At 38.3% G+C, this 21,657-nt stretch overlaps 2 protein-coding genes across 2 annotated transcripts in view; one reads left to right on the top strand and one right to left on the bottom strand.

Moving 5' to 3' along the window:
• LOC117823895 (beta/gamma crystallin domain-containing protein 1-like) overlaps window positions 1–1,115 on the top strand; it is a 40,225-nt gene extending 39,110 nt beyond the window's left edge. The window contains exon 22 of the mRNA XM_034699163.1: window positions 540–1,115. Within this exon, the coding sequence (XP_034555054.1) occupies window positions 540–628 (89 nt within the window). The 3' untranslated portion in view covers window positions 629–1,115. The remainder of the gene's footprint in view (window positions 1–539) is intronic.
• LOC117823897 (reticulon-4-interacting protein 1 homolog, mitochondrial-like) lies at window positions 1,026–13,508 on the bottom strand. Its single transcript, XM_034699164.1, has 9 exons — window positions 12,882–13,508; window positions 12,639–12,790; window positions 8,486–8,554; window positions 7,433–7,557; window positions 6,920–6,968; window positions 6,686–6,822; window positions 4,521–4,704; window positions 2,939–3,034; window positions 1,026–1,747 (listed from the first exon to the last, which is right to left on the bottom strand). Exons 1-9 carry the CDS (start codon window positions 13,177–13,179, stop codon window positions 1,547–1,549), a joined length of 1,311 nt encoding a protein of 436 aa, XP_034555055.1. The 5' UTR covers window positions 13,180–13,508; the 3' UTR covers window positions 1,026–1,546.
• Between the last annotated feature and the right edge of the window lie 8,149 nt (window positions 13,509–21,657).

Here is a 21,657-nt window from a genome sequence, read left to right as displayed (position 1 = left end):
TAAAGCACTGAATGGTTTAGACTCAAAATACATTGCTGATCTGCTGCTACTGTATGAACCATCTCGACCTCTGAGGTCATCAGGTACTGGTCTGCTTTCAGTCCCTAGAGTCAGAACGAAACATGGTGAAGCAGCGTTTAGTCATTATGCACCACATATCTGGAACAAACTCCCTGAAAGCTGCAGGTCCGCTCCAACTCTCACCTCTTTTAAGTCAAAGATTAAGACTTATTTGCCACTGCTTTCATATCTTAGCTTATTTTATCTCACTTTAAATGCAAATTTTAAATTTACTTTTAATGTATTTCTAATTTTCCTTTTCTTTTCTGTTTTATTATATTTGTCATTTTAATTATGTTCTTTTATGCCTGTCTGATTGTTCCCAATGCTTTTAATGTTTTAATGTAAAGCACATTGAGTTGCCCTTGTGTATGAAATGCGCTATACAAATGAAGCTGCATTGCCTGCCTCAGAAACACATTAGAACCCAGATTAAGAACAAAGATGTGAGTTAATGAGATCACCTCTTTCTCTTTCAGGGGGCCACAACTATGATAAAAACCAAGTAATTCTGAACACATTGGATCCACACAAACTGCACCAACGGTGGGATGTGGAGATTATATGACAACACATGATTCACTGCTGGACTGGATCGGTACAAATAGTCAGACGCACAAGTCATCACCGGCTCTGTAGACGGATACTCAAGGACATGTGGAGAGAATCAGAGGAGAGGCTTGACCTTTGCTGCAGGAGAGATAAATAAATCCAAATAAGGAGGTCAACAAGGAGCAAAGGAAAACACTCAGAAGAATAGAGAATCTGGCGTTAAATACTTCATATTTCACACTTTAGCAGTAATATATACTGATGTTTATTTTTGTCTTTTTAAGAATAAATCTGTTTGCCTATTGTTAATGAACTTGAACAGTGTTAACACTTTATCATAGCTTTCTATGCATTGTATTTTATGGCTTTCTTTTTGTGCTGCATGCAACATGACGATGCAAAAAGAGTGTCTCTTGAAACGTCTTTTTTCTGTGTTTAATCAAAAACTAGACAGCACACAACTCTTTTGTTGTCAGAATAATAAAAGTATTTTTGTCAATACATTTCTTAAATATATTGTACAGTACATTAAGCTGCACTTTGGTAACAACACTGTCCAGAGTAAATGCAAAAAAGGTTGGGTTGATCATTTCACCAATTGGACAGCTTCCAAAAGCCGGGTACTGACTACCAGCTGGACTTGTTTGATATTTATTAGAGTGCAGTTGGCAATTAAAGTATGTTCCAGGAGACGTGGATGCAATATGACTCAAACACCTTATAAAGACATCAATACAGTACAGAAGGGTGTAAGCTTCAACAAAAAAGACAACACAGCAGCACGCTCACATCACAAGCTCAGATCCTGCTTGTGTTCTGCAGCCCACCAGCAGCATCCCTGATCCCTTTGAATAATAAAAGTCTGCTGCAGTCCAGAGCAGCCTCATACAGGTGAGAAGAATCACAAACGTTTTGATTCTCTTGCTGACTGTCTCTAGTTTTGCTTGGCGCTTTCTTCTCCCGGCTCTGACTCGGCAGCCCCAATGGGAGGGTCCTGCACCAGCTCTTCGGCCTGTCTGTCATCTTCCTCGGCCATGCGTACGACCGTCTTCCCTCTGGCGTGGCCCTCTTCCACCTTTTGGAAAGCCTGGGGCACCTGGGTGAAGGGAAACTGGGCCTCTACAACCGGCAGGATCTGTGATGAAGCAGCAGAAAATCAGGAAGTAAGAAAGGAAAGTAGATAAGGAAAGTAAAGCCTGCAGCACTTCAGACATGGGATATAAGCTTTTATTATAATGGGGATACAGAGAGACTGCTTTATGAGAAATGGTGTAAAAATTTCACAATTTAGGTAATCAATTTTTTTTCTTGGCAATTTATTCCTTATGAATAGTGCTGATGGAATAAACTACATTTTTTAAGTGCCTCATATCACAAAAAACCAAGAGCTTCACGAGGGCTGCAACAAGCATTTCTTTTTCGTCACTGATTAATGATTCTTCTTGTGTATCATCAAATATTATAGTTTGTGTAATGTCAAAAATGTGGGGTTCTTGCTAGAAAAAAGGCAAATGATGATAACACAGGTAAACATAGTTTTGAATACTCTGACCCTAATCAAAGCTGCATGTATGTATTTTGTCCATCCATTTTATCCTATATTTGCTCTAGTAGGTAAAGAAAATACCCACAAGTTGCTTCATCATCTCTGCTTCCCTAGCTTTAAAATGAACAAAGTGAGGGCGGGGTTCAGAATGTGATGAGGCTGGACAATCCTGTGCTGGCTCACAACACCAGCAGCAGCCAGCCTTGTTATTCTGGTCAGCATCTCTTGTCAGTAACAATGAACTGGAGAGAGCAGGGGCGGCACGCTGGGAACCATACACACCTCAGACATGCAGGGAGAGTGAGCGAGCGTGTGTGTGTGTTTTGTGTGTGTGTGTTTTGTGTGTGTGTGTCTGTAGCTTCCTGCCGCTGGTCTGAGTGCACAAGCTCGCTGTAAGCCCCCGAGACAAAAGGGACAGAGGTCCCGCACGCTTTTGCGAATGGCTGCTCAGCACTGTTCAAAAATGTGTCCACGCTCTCCTGGCGCCTGACTCAATCACGGAAACGGTGCGCCAACCAAAAAAGCGGGAATGTGATGCCCACACCTTTACAAAAGCCACAGGGGAGACTTGATTATAGGCATGTGTGGAATGCCTGCTATGTTCATATTCAATAATAGATGCATGGAGACCATGCAGCGAAGATCTCCATGCCGTGGTCTATTTCACTCTCAAACTGTGACTGGTATGCAAATGAGAGGATTTCCATTTTCCATTCTGTCAGTAATTAAATGAGTGGAGACATCTGCTTGTATGATATCAGTAATAAGGTGTTACAGTACCTTCCCTGCATCCACCAGCTTGCTGACTTCATCGAGCGCAGGCCCATCTGGAGCAAAAAAACCCCACCTGTAGAAGACTCCGCTCGATATGATGTTCTGAGAGAAGACAGAAGATCGAAGATGACTCCTTATTTGGTTTGTGGTGTTATATCAGAAAGTGTAATCATGTTTAAAACATTCTTCAGCTTCTATTAAAACACACAAAGAAGACAAGATGAAACGACAGACTAAAAGAGGGGGACCAGTCCTGCTGATGAGCTATAAAAAAGCTGAGTCATTTCTCTGTTTGATCAAATTTACATATATTATATATCAATAATGTGCCATGGTAAAGATCCATATTTGTTTTGCTATTTTTATTTTATTTCAAATATCAAACAATCCTTATAAAAGGTACAAAAGCAGCATATATCACTGTGAGAGGAAAGATAGGCATAAGGAAACTCCCTTACACTTCTTGAAATTCATCACAGCATGATATTTGATCACAGTATATCATTCTATGCCTGTACTTTGCCACACCTCTGCTAGTCTTTGGTAAATCTACCCCTTTCATGCTGTAAAAAAAAACAAAAAACATCAGATTATAACAGATTCTTCCTGATTACTCAGTGCTGCCAAAGAGTCGAACACTAGAGGGCTCAGTCGCGCTTTGATCCTCAGACGGATGAGGACGTGCTGTCCAGAGCCGGGCAGCTGAGGGTGTGACTGCTGCGGTTGAGCCCCGCCAAACTGACCAGCTGGCTGCTCCTGCAGACAAAGGGGCCCGGAGGCTTGGCAAGAAACACACAAACACTGGTATTTGCCGGGAGGGAGGGAGGGAGGGAGGGGTTGGGGGGTCAGCTACAATCTGCACAAACACCAAATACTGCTGGTTCAGCAGCAACCACAAACTCATACACACACACATGACTCCGACACTGCCAGCCGGCTGTGCTGTCACCAACGCCTGCAATGCCCGGGACAACTTGACTCAGTCTCCCCCACCCCCTGTGCAGCTCCACCCTGTCCGCGCCTATTCACCCACTACCCTCATTACACATTCACTCCACTAACAGAGCAGCTGGAGGGACACGGTGTTCATGCAACAACACGAGGCTCGCACACATGCAGGGACCCAAACCTTCAATCCAAGAGTTCCCTCTGCACCTGCACCTGCACACCGGTAGATTTATGACACCCTGCAGGTACATTTCAACAACCCAAGCATGAAAAATTGCAGAAAGAGATTAAGCTATGAAGCAGAGTCAAGTTATGACGTGCTTTCCTTCCATTTTTAGCCAAACTTGATCTGATCAACCGAATGGAAATAAAGCAAAAGCGTCTTCTGGCTGGAACAGGTGTTTACCAACTCCACAATGCTGCCTTTCCATGCCACTGGGGATAAAGTATTCATTTCAGTTAGGAAGCACCCATGGTCCACACCCACGCTAATGGCTTTATGAGAAATGCCAGGCTCAAAACACTTTATAAAAACAAACAACAGGGCAGTGAGGGTTGTGTTCGCTGGGCAAGTAGATGTGAATGTTGGAACGTAAATAGCAGGGCAATCCTTCACATCACAAAGTTTGGTTTAGTGTACCTGTATGGCTTTGTTGTGCAGGGTGAATCCAGCCTGAAATACCCCATCCAGCAGGCCCATGGAATCAGTGCTGAGGAGTAAAGGTGACACCAGTGTGACGTACTTCGCCCCAGACCAGGGCTTCAGCAGGCCCATCGCCCACTCCTCTGTTTCCCCGCCCACGTTGTCTAAAACCACGTCAAACCTGAGGGGGAAAACAGACTGTCAGAGTTAAAGAAGAGTTAAAGAAGGAACTCTGTAAAAGATAAACACGCATATTTCCAGAAGGCAACACAGAGTTTTAAACCTTTCAGTATCTGAAGTGAGTAACTTAGATTTTGTAAGAGACCTCACTTAAAGATTAGACTCTGAAAAAGAGCTGTTTTGTCTTCAAACTTAATCCAGGGTTTTTTTATTTTGGGGGCGTTCAAAAGGACGAACCAGCCTCCAGTCCACTCACAGGCTTTGAGTCCTAGTTTCCATGGAAACTGGAAGGCAAACCAGTAAGTAGATGTGCCATGCTGACAGGAAGATGTTTACCACAATTTAGGGTGTTTGAAAGAAAGAGGCCAAGATGAATCTCCAAGACGTGGATGATTCATGTCTATTAGCACCTTCATTGGACTGACGCTGACTTTAACAACGCTTCATTAAAGTGAGGATTCAGTGAAACAAGAACTGAGAGAGAAAATTCTGCTTTGATGTTTCTATCTTTAATGAAAGCAGATTAATGTTGCCACTTTGAGCACACCTGACTTGAGTATTATTATCAATACAGCTTAGCTACCGTGTCCACTAACGCCGTTTTTTGTGTTGGCAGCGCCTACTTACTTTAGGAACACCACCGTGCTCATCAATGTCACTTCTTTATCACCAACCATCAGAATCAAGAAGGGGCGTCCCGCACCTTTCTGATACCAACTGTGTCAACAATAGGGTTGCAAAATTCCGGGAATTTTCAAAGTTGGAAACTTTCCATGGGAATTTAAGGGAATAAACCAGGAATTTATTAAATTGAAGGTTGGCTCTTAATAAGGGAACTTAGATAAAGTTGGGGAAAATATATTTTAGCATAATCCTGAATAAAACAACCAGATTTCATGTACAGTTGAATATCTATGCTATTCCTCAATCACATGCACATATCACCCTGCTTACTGTAGGGCTATTGAGACCATGCCCCCTACATGCACTGTGCATTCCTCCATCACATGCACAGAGGATTTCTAGAATCCTGCAGAGGCTAGGCTTGAGAAGCTTGAGGGAAGATGCTTTTTTATTTGCATGTTGAATGGGACTTTTTCAGAGGGAAGAGGGCTCTTTTCAGTTAATACTTTGAATGGGACTTTGTTGAAATTGCATTTTTTTTAATTTTTGAATGGGTTGGGTTGGAGGGGTGAGTAATATTTAACTCATTATTCATGTTTTTGTTCTTCAATGAAAGAATTGATTGTTCAATAATATATTTAACACTTGATAAAGTTCTACTTACAAATAAATCTGTATTAATTGTATTATTTTGATGGATGTCTGCTTATAACAAAACAAATATTTATGCTTGGATATGATACCTTTCCATGAAATTACCCTAAATTCCCATTAATTCCCATAATTTCCAATTTGGAATATTTCCAAAATTCCCATGAAAATTTACTGGAAATTTTCCACCCCTTTGCAACCCTACTCAACAACGATGGAGGTCCGTACGGAGGAAAAAAGTTACTACACTCGTTTTTCTGAGGTACAATTTCCAAGTTTAGAGCTGCTACTAATGCCATGACATGATTTCTATCTATAGTTTTTACAGTTTCTTGATGAAATGCCATTGAATGAAAGCAAGTGTCAAGCATACAGTGCATTTTAAAACAGACCTAACGGTCACTACATGAGGAAACGGAAGTCCTGCAGGTAAATGCTGGTGAGAAGTGCTCTGGAATTGAGGCCGTGGGCGCTCACAGCACAAAAAATATACTTAAGTGGACACGGCCCCTGTCTCTACTTTATAAACTTTAATATATGACACATTCCTGAATAACTACAGCTATTCCACTCTGATGCCCTTCATAGGTATTCTGCATTGCATTCTTTATTCTCTTGTTACTGTAAAACAATTTGATCCACACTCAGCCAATACAAAAGGTGCTCTATAAATAAAGTTTCTTGTTCTTCACTGCTTCAAAACTTACTTCTCCATCATTTCCAGCCGCTCAGCTGCATCTCCTGATGTGTAATCCACCACCTCATCTGCCCCGAGCCCCCTAACGAGGCCTTCAGCATTCTGGGAGCAGGTAACGGTTACATGGGCACCCCAGGCCTTTAATAACTGTCAGGAAGAAAACAGAAATATTGACTGTTACAGCCGAGTTCAAAAGAGTCAAAAATAGAAGATGGTACAGCCCTGGGAATACACCACGGCTTACCTGGATTGAGAATGTTCCGACACCTCCAGATCCTCCGGTGATCAGAACTCTAGGAGGAGAAACCCCAGCAACCACAAGGTCATTCAATTAAGCTGAAACTGAAGCAAAGCTACAAAAAGAAGTGGATGTCTTGAGGGGCAAAAAGGAGTTTTTTTTAGCAGGAATGGAAGCTATTACTCTCAAGAAGGAGTGAAATCTCCTTTAAATTACACAAGGTTCAATTCTAACAGACCACTTGTTAAAGACAGTATTTAAAAAAAGAAAAACATCTGATGCCAATTAGAATGAAAAATGAGACCAACCGAAATAAGTCTGCATGACCAAACTGATTTTACATAATAAGATCGCACTTTAAAACCCAGACACTTTACAGAATACAAACTTTTTTATGATAGCTGAAGACACTTTGAAGAGATTTTTGGCTTGTGCCTTTAACTGTGACTCACATCTTTAATGATATTGAGTAGAAAAAGGGTTCAACACAAGGTTGTCCATGATCAGGCTGGTTCTTGCCTTTTATTTGAAGAGCTGTCTCTGCAAAGACCACCTGCATTAACAAGTGCAGACAAAGCTGTGTTGGCTACATAAGGGATGGATGCTGCTTCTGTGTGACTCAGTGATTTGGGCTTTTGGGAAACCTGGAAGAAAAAAGAAAAAAAAAGTCAGACAAAGTCAAAAATAGAAATGTATCAAAACCCTTTTTTTCATGATCAAATTCAAAGTGAAGTCTAATCACTACAGATGCTGTGATGACAGATATCTCTAAATGGCTGAATTAATTACAGTATGTACACTATTGAAAGAAAACAGAGTGTGTCTGTAATTCCTCAGTGGCTTCTGCAACAAAACAAACTTAATACTTATTACAGAGCTGGACGTACTTTTCTGTAGTGGAATTAGCGTACAGTATTATGGTGATACTCTGATCACATTTGTTATATAATATTTGTTTCTTGTGCAAAATAAGAAAAATACTTTATACTTAAAACTGCATATTTATTTATGACAATTGCTTTCAAACAAAATTCATACAAAAAGATACATCCTACTTAAAACTTGGATGATGCTCTCCATGAGACAATCGTAACAATAACAACAACCAGGGCACATTTGGCCAATTTCACATTTGACATAGTAAGTAAACCTAACCTCTGTTCACAGGGAACATGTGAAAACTGCAACTGTACAGCAATTAAACCCAAATTAAATAAAATGGTTTACTCTTTGACAGTAAATGTGCCTAAATTAGTCAGCTACATGTACCTTACAGACTGCTGCTTAAATTCAAATTTAACTTAAAACATGAGCCCAACATGTGTGCAGCAGCCCATTATTTTATCGGTTAATTATGTCGGCGTGTTGGCCGATATCCGATAGTTCATTTTAAAGCCAATATCGGCCGATACCGATAATGTGCCGATAATATTGTGCATCCCTAGTTTAAAAAAATAACAAAGTCATCAAATTACATCAAAATCTGTCTTAAGGCAAACAATAAATAATAAACAGAATTGAAGTTTAACATTCATTAGATTATGGACAAACTCTACCCGCTCTGTCTCTCACCTCATACTCTGTCAGAGTCACAAATTCTGACAGGCTGCCTTGTTTCCATGGGGGAACAGCAGCCCACACCTGGAACACGAATTTGACATTTAACATTATGAATACGATTCAATTTTACCGCCTACTCTTCGTTTCTGAACCTTGTTAATCAGCGATTAAGTCGGCTGTTCCCATACTCATCATTACTCATTTCCAGAGATGTTTTCACACTCATGGAACAAGAATACCAGAACACTATATGTAGAAATATCTGCTTATATATTGTTCCATGATTCAACTGGGTTAAAGCTGAATTTGTATAATGCCAATACTGTCAGCGGGAGGACATTGTTGTGAATGAGTGGGAAACTACACAGTCAATGACTCAAATTAGTATGAGCCAAAATCATGTGATGAACAAGCAGAAAGAGCTTCAAGACCATGAATACCCTCACAATAGAGTTGGGTGAAATAGGGTTGAACAATAGCATCGTATAAGCTGAGAGACTATTACTATGGTTTAACATCAACAGGTTTGCTTCTCAGTTGATGCCGTAAACTGTATAAAAAAAGATGGATGGCATGACAGCGCTTCCAAAAGTAATGTGCAACCTCCAGTCTTAAAATATAAAGCACACGTGGAAGTGCTTAAAACTGCAGTTCAAATAGCTTTCACTGAGGCTGGCTGCAGAAACACTGGAAACCACATAAACACCAATTCAAAATAGACGATCTTTGCAGCATTAATAAACATGTTTACAGCCTGGTTCAAAAAACAGTTTAGGTCTGAGTAGCTCATTTCTCTAATTTATTATAACACTGTATTTTCAAAGATATTAAACTTATGAGTTTTGCCCAACTAAGGACATGGCTGATTTGATTGACAGTTTGACAGGCACCCTGTAACTGTTAGCGAAAATTCTAAAAGCCCGCCTCTTTACCGCACACTAGCTCGGACGAAGTTTGGTTGTGTTCAGTAGAGGAGAACGGGGTTGGTTGTCACACGGGTTGGTTGGCACACTCATTATATCTCGCCACCAAAGGGCACTGTCTCTCAAATTGGGGTATGTACATTTCCAGAATGATGATCAGAGCTCACCTACATAGTCTTCTCAGGAGTAAGACAGCTGAACTTGAGGTGAGAGGACTTTTTGTATTTTTCATGTCAAATTGTAAATATTCAACTCCTCAGTGTTTTTCTTCTAGGCTTTTAAACAATGGGTTTATAACAAAACAAGTGTTACCCTTACAAAGTGAGGGGAAAGCTATAGTTTTGATTTTTATTAGCTAGCTAACTAGTTGTTAGATGGCCGTTAGCCTTGATGCTAGCAAAAAATTCCAGTTGGGGTTGGTCGTCACATGTAACAACTAACCACTATGTTGGCAAAATCATGCATGGTGAAATTAGTTGGAGTGCACAGACCCTACATTTGCCATCACTGTAACTCAGACAGTGACTGCATGTAGCCTAGTTGAGTAGGCCATTATTGTTCGGCCTATTTGTTTTGTTCTTTATGTTGTTATATAGACTGGCCACTTGTCAGTGCAATCAAACTTTCAAATTTAGTTCTGCCTTCTTGCCTTTTTTAAAAGATTTTTTTCCATTGAAATACCATTGAGACAACCAAACCCCATACTGTGTTACAACCAACCCCGTGATGGGGTTGGTTGTCAGAATGTGTCAGAGTGTCTTTGATAGTTAATTGCCTCTTTTTTACAATGAGTTGGAAAATGAGAGGGATGCACATTTCAAGCCAACACCTTAAGCTTCAATTTAATGTAGGAATGACTATTGAAAGCTGTTTTGATGATGAGCAATCATCAAAACAGTAAAAAGTGTGACAACCAACCCCGTTCTCCCCTATTTCCTATATGGCACCCACTGACGATTAGCTTGTAAACAGCGCTCAGGAATGGGTGACGTCACAGATACTGCGTCAATTTTTTTATACAGTCTATGGTCATAAAGCACCCCCCCCTTCATTACATCAGCTGGAACAGGGGTCAAACTAGAAAATTAGAATACACGTTGAATACATTTTCTTCCAACAAGCTTTCTCTCATTATTACCGAAGAGGATAAGGGGAAAAAAGTGTGAGGACAGACAAACAACATTTTTTTGTGAGATTTAACTTTTTTTAAATTCTGACTTTAAAGTTACAGTTCTGACTTTATAGAATTTGGAGATAAAAGTCAGAATTTATTTATTTTTTCCTTATTTTTCCTCGCCTTACCTCCAACATATTTTTAAAGTGTCCCTTATCCTCTTTCTCACATTATAGTGAGTTCATATCATGCTGATTTATGTGCATGTGTTAATTTTTCAGTGTAGTTTTGATGTATTGTTTGATGATAAAAAATAGCGGATGTGACTTCATGATTGACAGCACCGTCGACAATAGCCTTATTCACCACATTAGTAGAGTAGAGAACAGCGAGAAAAGCAGAATAAACTATAGTGTGGACCATTGAACTTTCCATCAACATGGATTGTGTCTACTTCAAATAAACACAAGAATTAGCTCTGCTGTGGACTGTACCAACTACAGAAGTCTATAACCTATCTTAAATACCTTTATTTATCTATAACTTAATCTTTTTATTTCAACTTTTTCAAATGTTTGCTTTAATTGATTTTTAACTCTTTTCATGTGTATTGTTTTAACTGTGTATATATATTTTACTGCTATAGGTGTGCAGAGACACCGGCTCCACAATACATCACCAGGACAGTAGTGCCTGTGGGGGTAGGTATTTTTGGCTTAATTTTGCTGTCAAAGAAGGAGGCGGAGGCTTTTCATCTATATTTATATACTGTCAATGTTAAAAGCAAAGGTAACTACTTGTTAAACATCTTTGGGTGTTTTAGAGTGGCTGTTGCAAATTTGTTTTGGCATATGACCCCATGACATGAAGCAATTTCAACACATAAAATCACATCATCTGATTTCACCAAACTTCTTTATGCTGATTTATTTTTTGTCCAAGAAAATTCTGAATTATTCACAGGGAGTAAATGCAAAGATGAGAGAAACTTCTTCAACTTCTATGATAATTATAAATAATAAAAGCTTATAAATAAATGTTTTAGTCAGTGCTGTTCATCCTTCAACTCAACAGGTTCCCAGTTTGGCAACCAGTGTGTCCATTCTAGCTGGTCTACCAGTGAGAATGACTGATTCATAACAATGCTGTAGTACCGGCCAGAGAGCTTTCTGTTTTAACGCCCCTAAGCTGTGAACTCTCTGCCTCTGGACATTATAACGGCGAGCTCTCTGGGTGTTTTTAAAAGTATCTAGCTTTTAATGTGGAGTAATTTATTTTTAGCCCTGGACTGCATTATTATTTTTATTATTATTTTAATCATTATTATTTGAATCGTTGCTTTAACATATATTTATCTTTTTAATTATTTATCTATTTATTTCTTATATTCATCTGATCTTGTTAACGCTACCTTATTTTTAACTTTTCTTTCCATTATTACTTATTCTACTAATTTTACTGTATTGATTTTATTTTATTTTATTTTAAGTATTTTATTTATAATCAGGCCTTTTATAATTTTACCATTGCTGTTGTTTTCTGTCTCTGTTATTCTGTAAAGCACTTTGGGCTGCATGTTTTTATGTACGAAAGGTGATAAATAAATAAAGTTGAGTTGAGTTGTAGTTATATGACTTGTGCATGATATTTTTTTCCGACATTCAGTTTCCTCGTTTAATCACAACATAAACATTGATGTGTGGGTATCTTATGAAGTTTTTTAAATGTAACTTTAATACAACATAATAAATGGAATGATGTGACTCTTCCCTCTATCCCTCTTTCAAGACCCAACTCGGTCAAGGCATGATGTCTGCCTAACATGAGACTGGTTCTGCCTGAGGTTTCTGCCTGTTAAAAGGAAGTTTTTCCTCGCCACTGTAACTAGCTAAATACTGTGATGTGCAATGCTCATGGTGGATTAAGGTGGGATAAGACTGAGTCTTACCCTGTCTTGAAGTTGGGTCTCTGTTCATAATTTGACATAGAGTGGTCTAGACCTCCTATGTTTGTAAAAGCGTGTTGAGATAACGTTTGTTGTGATTTGGCGCTATACAAATAAAGATTGATTGATTAATTGATAAAGATTGACTCTTTGAAAAACATAGGTGTGCAGTGCAGCTCCTACCTCATCTCCTGGAAAAAAGTGGGTCACCTCAGATCCACAGTCCACCACTACACCAGACACATCTCGACCCAGAACCAGAGGAAACTCACTATCATTGTTCATCATAGACGTTGGATCTCTTCTTAGTTTGAGCATTTTAGCCCCATAACCACCTGAAAATAGAAAAGTACACAGATACAGTATGATCAAAAGCTGTAATACTATCACACAATGCATTTGATGTGTAATGTTCCAATAACTTACCCCTCATAGATATATCAAGAGGGTTCAGACTGGCAGCATGGACTTTAATCATCACGTCACTAGCAGAACTAATATTGGGGAGGGGTTGATCTTCTGTGTACCGCAGAACCTCATTAGTACCGTACTGATCAATGACCCAGGCTGGCATGCAGCTCTGCAATCTTGAAGGTGAACTGCAGACATGTCTCTTCAGGCACACACTCAGACCTGCCCTGGCTAATGATTTGGTCGAGGCTGCTGCTTTCGCGTTGAGCAAACACAGGAACCTGGTTGATGCCATAACTCTGACAGACCCCATATACACCGTGCGACAGATGGCTGCTGCTAAAAGGTCAGTTCTTGCTGTATTAGTTCATTGGGAATAACACATGCTACGAAGTTAGCTAGTTGTCAAACCTGGTAGCTAGCATGTACAGGTCGTCAGTGCTAAAAGCATGAACAAAACTGAACATAAGAGCTGGAGTAAATCAGCGACACCACCCTTTTGCAAGAAAAGCGTTATTTATAATGTTACAAAGGCAGAAATAAGAATAAACGTGACAAAATATGAATATAACACACCCCTCTTCTGCTAGCTGCTACATAACAAATCAACCTCTGAACTCGCAGCAGCAGCCAATCAGGATTCAGCAGCTAAATATTCCAGCCAATAGATGGAGAGAATGACTCTGACGTGTTTACTGCTAATAATGACACACTGGACCCCCAAAACACTTGTGCCATAGTGAGGACGGTGATTTACGGAAGACGATTAGAGCCACTGAAAATATATATATATTTTATAATTATTCTGAGAAAACTAAAAAATTCTGACTTTTTTCTCAGAATTCTGACTTTTAATCCACTGGGGAAAAAATTGAAGGTCCAATATATATTTATTATTATTATTATTATTATTATTATTATTATTATTATTATTATTATGAGAAAAAAGTCAGAATTCTGACTTTAATCTCAGAATTCTGACTTTAATCCACTTGGGAAAAAATAAGGGTCCAATGCATATTTATTATTATTATTATTCTGAGAAAAAAAATCTGAATTCTGACTTTAATCTCAGAATTCAGATTTTCTTTTCATAATAATAATAATAAAAAATATATATTGGACCTTTATTTTTTTATTTTCAATGGCCCTAATCCTCTTCCTTAGTGACTTTATTGGTCTTTCTGCCATATGACGTGATTTTGTTCTTAAAAGTTCTTAAAAGATAACCTTCACAAGTAATTTTTTTATACTGAACCCATGACACTTAAAAACAATAAGTATTCAAACCTAACCTGCCCATCCAGGGCCTTTGCCAGGAATTCTGGGCCCCCTGAAAAGATATCTAAGTAGGCCCCATCACCACAGCCAACCCTACAAAATATAACATTGCTGCTATAATACTGGTTTATTTGCATTAAATAAAAATATATGCTTAAAACTATCCTGGTTAACTGACTCAAATCTAAGCTACATATCAATATTATTTATTTTACAATTTCTCCAAATGTAACTGCACAATATTGAATGTCCACCTCTTTAAACAAGATTATTTGAAGCCAAGTGTCTTAATCTCAATCAAGGCTCACAGTCTGTTCTGCAGCCACTGTTCACTCAGCACCCCAGGAGATGCCTGCTGCTGACAGACCGCTGCAGTCCAAACGTAAACAGAGACTCCCCTTTTTCCAGAAAGGAATTCTAAATGTTTGTTTATTTATTCAGGCAATCTTAGTTATCTTATTGCAGTTATAACAAAACAAAAGAAAAGCATAGTAGAAAACACATTTTATTTCAGGCCACTTGGGCCCTAGGTAGTCAGTCCCACTTTTCCCCACACAACGACGCCCCTGTGCCCATCTCAAGAACTTGTTTTCATTTTTTTACAAGGTTTAAAATGTGTGTTTAAAAGCAAATCAACTTTTCTTACCATCCCAGGACACTTCGCTTAACAATTAAAGACTTTAAATTATCAATGTTTTTGCATTTTAACATATAAAATGTCATCACACAAGTCACGATCCACAGAAAGTTACACATTTAAGGAGTTACCTGCTTTTTACAACACCACAATGCTCAATTATTAATATTTTTTTAACTTTAAAACTGTGTTGAATACTGAATTATTTTTTCACAATTCTCAATCTTGAGGATGATCTGTCATGTCCCCTGCTGCCCGCAAAATATAATATATAACACACAAATATACAACATATATATATTGTGTGTGTGTGTGTGTGTGTGTGTGTGTGTGTGTGTGTGTGTGTGTGTGTGTGTGTGTGTGTGTGTGTGTGTGTGTGTGTGTGTGTGTGTGTGTGTGTGTGTGTGTGTGTGTGTGTGTTTTTCCTTTATTGATAGCACAGCTGAGGTAAAAACAGGAAATGTTGGTAAAAATGTATACATCTCTATACTTAATCAAAGTTAAGTAATGTACCCTTACAGCATCAAATCTATAGTCCATATGGAAGAAACTATGATACACTGTGCCCAGGAATGGTAAAATGCAAAAATCCATTATGTACTAGCAATAATTATCTATTATCATAAAAATTCAGTTGTACATGAAAAAATTATAAACCAATATGCTTGAGAGGTCCACTCAACAATAAAGTGAGTGCTGAGTGCTGAGTGCTCACTCAGGACGAGACAAATGGATGGAATACATGCCTGTGAAGCAAACGCTAATGGACTGAACCCAAGAAGAAAGACAGCAAAACATTATGAAATTTATGCATTAGTAATATGCAAGTGTTTGCGGGGTGGTTTTAATGTTTACATGACACATCACAGTTATTACACGGCATAAGCTTATTTGAATATTCTTTTGAGGAATGCGATCAGTGAGATGAAGCCTTCATGGAGCTCAAAACCACAGATTATCACATTTAGCTGTTTAATTCTTCACCTTACAGTTACTCTCTTGTTGGCATGCAAACTGCTGATAACAAATTTACATCAGGGCTTGCAATTGATGCTGCAGAGCTGCATGATTCCTATCAGGAGATCATATCAGGCAAAGCAGTCACCTCATGTTAACCAGGTATACACTGATGACTGAATTATAATAAACTTGTCACACATGTCTCATGCAAATGACAGAATTTGCATACAGAACTGATGTTCCTTTCTCCCAGACATCCAAGTGAGAGAGGTGAGAAAAGAAAGAAAACGTGGGGCCTGTTGCTGAGTGGTCATGATTCAGCATGAAACCAGGCAACAAACAGAACTGTCATTATGATCACAGCTCCCAGGGGAAAGAGGACACACTGGAAAATTGGGGGCTTTGTCTGTGCTGGCTCATTATGGTGGGTCTGTCTAATGAATCTGAGTCCTGGCTGCTGCACAGAAAAAAATGAGAAAAAAATAAAACATTTCTGTGTTAGTGCCTTAAAAGTATGCTTTTTCAGAGAGTCATCTTTTCACAGAAACGCCTTGTGTAGTATTTAAGGCCTGCCTGTCATCTAGGGACCTGTGAACCAATCACATGGTCGCTCCAAAAAAGAAACAGTTTTGATCTAATTTCATTTAGTACTTTTGTAGAATGGACTGTCAATATCTAAAAAGGAAAGTTTAAGGCCTTATGTCTCCCCTGCTTGATTTACCTCATTGCAAAGAGAGAGTTATTTTGTATTCACATCTTTTTCACTGTTGTTCTTCCCACTTAATTTTCTTTCACCATTCTTCCCTCTCCTTTTTAAGCTCTTTCAAGAGTCAAACAAACCAATTAGCAAACAAATCTCTAGATACTTGGCACACCACAGTTAAACAGAGGGCCTGTGGTGAGGTTGAGCGTGAATGGCTGCTTGCAGCTTGGATAATGATCAGACGATCCTTGTTTATTATAATACAACTTCTATTAAGCTGTGTCAGAGGGAAGGAAAGGGGGACTGTGTAGCACAACCTCTCACTACCCGGCCTCTGAGATTACATTTATAGCATGAACGATTGGTTTCTCTCCTTGGTTACTGCCCCATTTTTTTCTTGGATAGGTCAGACACAAGCCCAGTGGATAGTGGTTGTGATGTACAGCAATCTAAAGGAAATCCAGAGGCTTCTTAAGGTCATTGTTCCAGGTATAAAAAGGATTTCAATGATGTCAAATTAACTGGCTTTTCATTTTCATTTTTTGCCTGTTGAAAAAACTCTTCCCTGTGTGTTAGGAGAATAAAATGTGTTTAATCAATGAATCAGACCTGGAGGTCAAACAGAAGATCCACAAATTAATGTTTGAGGTATTGATTTCACTGCTTATACACAGAGAAACTGGATATCCTTGTTGGCATATCTCTCTGATATCCCCACATTTGAAAGCAACTTGTTTGTAGTGGGGGTTAGACAAAAGCGAGGACCAACACACCTGGAGCTAATGCAGCCTTGTAATCTATTTACAGTGGGACATGTCTGATTAAGATGTGAGTTTAAAATTACATTTCATGAATTCCCCATGAGTTAGTTATATATAGGGTTTATTTGTAAAGGTTAATGAGGTTTGTTGGAAAATTACTCAAAGTCAACACCACCTGTTAGGACCCACGTCTAATCTTTATATTCACCATTAGATGGAGCTTCAAGGCCCTCTTACATGGCTCACTGGATTTGAAGAAGGCAAGTTGAATGCAAATACTAACAACAAGGGCGTCCACATAAGAGAACCAGCAGGCGCTACCTCTCTACATCTTTAAACTTTGTCCTTTTTTGTCATGCTTTATAGTTCTTATATTAAAACACTGTAGTACACCAAACAATCATGTCATAATATCATATACTGTGTTTGTTTCCATGTTAATTTCTACTTTTTAAACTGTTGAACATATAAGTAGAACACTGAATTAAAGAAAGAAAGAAAGAAAGAAATAATAAGGGTTGAATAAAAACACATTTCAGATATATTTATCCTCTATCGGTTTTTATAACTTAACTGATAAACTAGATATTGTTGAGGGAACCTCAGCTGCTTCTCCAGGCCTATTAAGAGCTGTCAATCCTGTGCAGCCGTCCCAACACCCAATCTTTAAGGACTAGCACTGGTCCTCATACCGCTTGCTGTACAAGTAACCTCACACACATACTTCATGATCAGTCCACAGCAGTGGCACAGGAAACACAATGTGCTCTGCTTTTCATCCACAGATAGCATCTTATTTTATCTACAGGCTTCCTCCACACTGCAAGGACAGCAGTGGGTATGCACTGTTCAGTTTCTGTTTATCCTGAGGATTAGGCAGAGCTGTACTGTATGCTGACATCACTGTCACTGCAGTCAGCTTAAAACTTTAGTTTACACTGTCCTCCGACCCTGTCACCAAATACACACACACACGCATGCACGCACGCATGCACACACACACACACACACACACACACACACACACACACACACACACACACACACATACACACACACACACACACACACACATACACACACAATGTTTCTCATTGTTTTCATGCATTTCGTGTCACTGACCACTTTTCTCAAGATTGTACATATTTATTTACCTTGTTTTGCTTTACAATAATAAAAAAATTAAGCTTTGATTTCAGATGGACACAACCTTTATTAAAATTATGTTTAAATTTTGGGACGGTGTATTTTGGGACGGTGTATTTAACGGCTGTAATTACACTTTGTCACAATTTTATAGTCTTCTACTTTTTTTTACGTTTCTCTTGTCAGCAGAGTTTAGTATGTGAATTATTTTTTTTAAAAGCCTAATCCAGAAATGCTATTATAATTGCTCAAAATTAAGAAAGCATATGAAATTTAAATACATATCATTTTAAATTTAAACATTTTAAAATATCTAACTAAAGACAGGCTAGGCACATTGTATTAGAGTTATTGTCATGTAAACATACTCTATTACTTACATTAAGTAGCCTACAGCTTAAGGTTGTCCACATGGACAAACCTTCTGAGAGTAAACACATTTACATGTTTGGGATGACTCCGACAGCTTCTAAGCTGAAACTTAAACAGAATGCAACTCCAACTCCTGTTCCAAACTGAACTTCCTCGATCTGCAAATTTACTTAAGGGCCTAGTGAAGCCTCTCTGAACTATTTAGGAGGAATCCTGTCTAAACTTTCCGACTGTATAAAAGTCAGATCGTTCCTCTATTTTAGCATTTGTATGTATGTACATATAATTCACAACCACTACTACCTACACTGACTATTTCAAACCTGTACCTAATGCTGTTCAAATTTAAAGTGATTCTTTTTTTAACATTGTTTTTATTGATTTTAACAAAAACTTTGGACATATATGCTAATATACATATGTCATCACATGTTTACTGGATGTGCACAAATACAGTATAGAACAAACAAACAAAATCTTAGATATAACGATGAAGGACGTAAAGAACTAAAAACATCTTGCATCCACACACTAATAATAACAATAATAATAATAATAATAATAATAATAATAATAATAATAATAATAATAATAATTATTATTATTATTATTATTATTATTATTATTAGTAGTAGTATTAGTATTAGTATTATTAGTATTAATATGATGATAATTATAATAATTATAATTATTATAATAATGATAATGATAATGATATAAAATAGAATAAGTAAATAAATGCAATAAAATAAAATAAATTATTTCTTGAACTCAGTAGTTTGAGTTGGGGAATGCTCAAGGTGTTAAATCAGTCTAGTATTCGAGCATCCATAACATTAACGTGGGTATCTACAGGGCCATCTATTCATTCCCAGGTTCTTCCATCAGGTGTGCTATGTCTATCTTCTCTAAGTAGTTTATCAAGGGACCCTTAGATTTGATCAGAGTGACTCCTTGCCCCTTAAAGTGTACCTAATCATTTCCAAGGACAGTGTTGTTGATAAAGGGATTTTACTATTGCTTAAACCACGTATACAAAATACAGCACCTCATATATACAGTTTACTCTAACAACGTCTCAACAGGATGTTTCTATGTGTGTTTCAGCTCTTCCTCGTTGGCATCCCTGCCATCTGCTAAGCCTCAACCCCAAATTCAATTATATAACACAGGCTGTTTGAGGTCAACACAAGTAGTCTGTGCTCATTCACAAACAGCAAGAAAGCATGTATTTACAATATGCTTTCACTTTATTATTTTGGCAAAGCTTCCTCTGGATTACTTCCCTTACTTCTGTTGTGTTTGCCAAAAACAACATCCAAAGTATTAGCGACTCTTAAAGCAGGATACCTTAACCATCCTGTTATCCTCAAATTTTACTGAGCTGGGCATTCTTCTATATGTCAGCTCCAGTCCTCTGTTGTGTGAATCATCAATGTCTTCACGGGACAACATTTCCCACCCCACAGTACAGCAAATATCAATGTTCTCATGGGAAAGAAATTTCCCCCCTGTCCCATGTTGTTTGACCAATCAGAATTTCTCACAGTATGACAGGTGATGTCAGGTTAGGGCCCTACAGCAGAGGGAGGTTTTCCTAGATAATAGAATTATATGTTATAAGGACCTCAGTATCATCCAAAAACAACCAAAACAAACGTGTAAAAAGTAGATATTGTTTATGTTTTAAACAGTCAGGGGTCAAATTGACCCCAAGGCAGATGCATATAAATTTGTGGAGGACATTGGAACATATCATCACATTATTTTTTCTGTTTACCCAGTTGTCCCCTTAGAATTAGGAAAAGTCATAAAATAGGAAGCCAAAAAAATATGTTAACCATATTTTTAGAGATGTTAAACATTGAATTGGGTCAAATTGACCCCAAGGATAACAGGAGGGTTAAGCAATACATCAATTTGGGGTGCCGGTGGCCTAGTGGTCTAAGCGCCACACATACAGAGGCTATAGCCCTCGTCGCAGAGGTCGTAGGTTCATTTCCAGCCTTGACCATTTACTGCATGTCCTCCCCTCTCTACTCCCCATGTTTCCTGTCTTTCTTTAGCTGTCCTATCCATAAAGGCAAAATTGCCCCAAAAATACTAGTAGGGATATCACTCCATTGTCTATACATTAGGTATGTTGCTAGACGGTTAGCTTAGCTTAGCTAATAGGCGTGAAACTAGTTAACACCTAGCTAAACTTAATCCAAAACCATTCTGGCAGCACGCCTTACTTGTACTAATACAATGCATCTTGTCTGACCAACGTGTGCTTACACTCAAGTGTAAAAATGAACTGAATTTATTTTAGGTGCCTTATGGACCAATAGAACTAACCCTAACGTCTTAAGAAAGGACTTTTCCTTTTTAACTGTGCAGTCTTTTTTGATTTAACATATGAGATAGCTACACCATCTCACAGGAAACAGGGCTACATAGGTGCTAAGCTAGCTGTTTGCTGCTGTTTCAGGTGTTTGTGCTACACTAGGCTAATCATTTGCTAGAGGTAGTTACTCTATTACCAACAGTTTGAATAATTATTTCAAATATATTCTTCAAATGATCACAGGGTTGATACAATGGAAGAGAATTATTTGAAAGGGCAAAATTAGCTTATTAGCAATTAAATGTAGTGGGGGGAAAAAAGATTCACAATGAATGAATTATCTTTCTATTAAAAGTGCAGAGATCAAATGAAATCCACACAAATATTTTGGCCACAGAAAATTACACTAATGACAAATTCAAAAAAGAACTCTATCCCCAGTCCACAGTGTCAGAGATCTAATTAGGAGGTTTCCAGATAAATGAGCCACAGTCATTATACAAATGTCAGTGCCTTTTCCTCGAGTGTAGGAAGAAGAGAGGGCTGCGAGGACGTGTGTAGAGGCCGTCAGTCGAGCTGACGAGCTGCTAATGCGAAAGCAT

The sequence above is a fragment of the Notolabrus celidotus genome, chromosome 13, assembly GCF_009762535.1.
Source record: "Notolabrus celidotus isolate fNotCel1 chromosome 13, fNotCel1.pri, whole genome shotgun sequence".
Classification (NCBI taxonomy): domain Eukaryota; kingdom Metazoa; phylum Chordata; class Actinopteri; order Labriformes; family Labridae; genus Notolabrus; species Notolabrus celidotus.
This window is presented reverse-complemented; position numbering and strand designations above follow the sequence as displayed.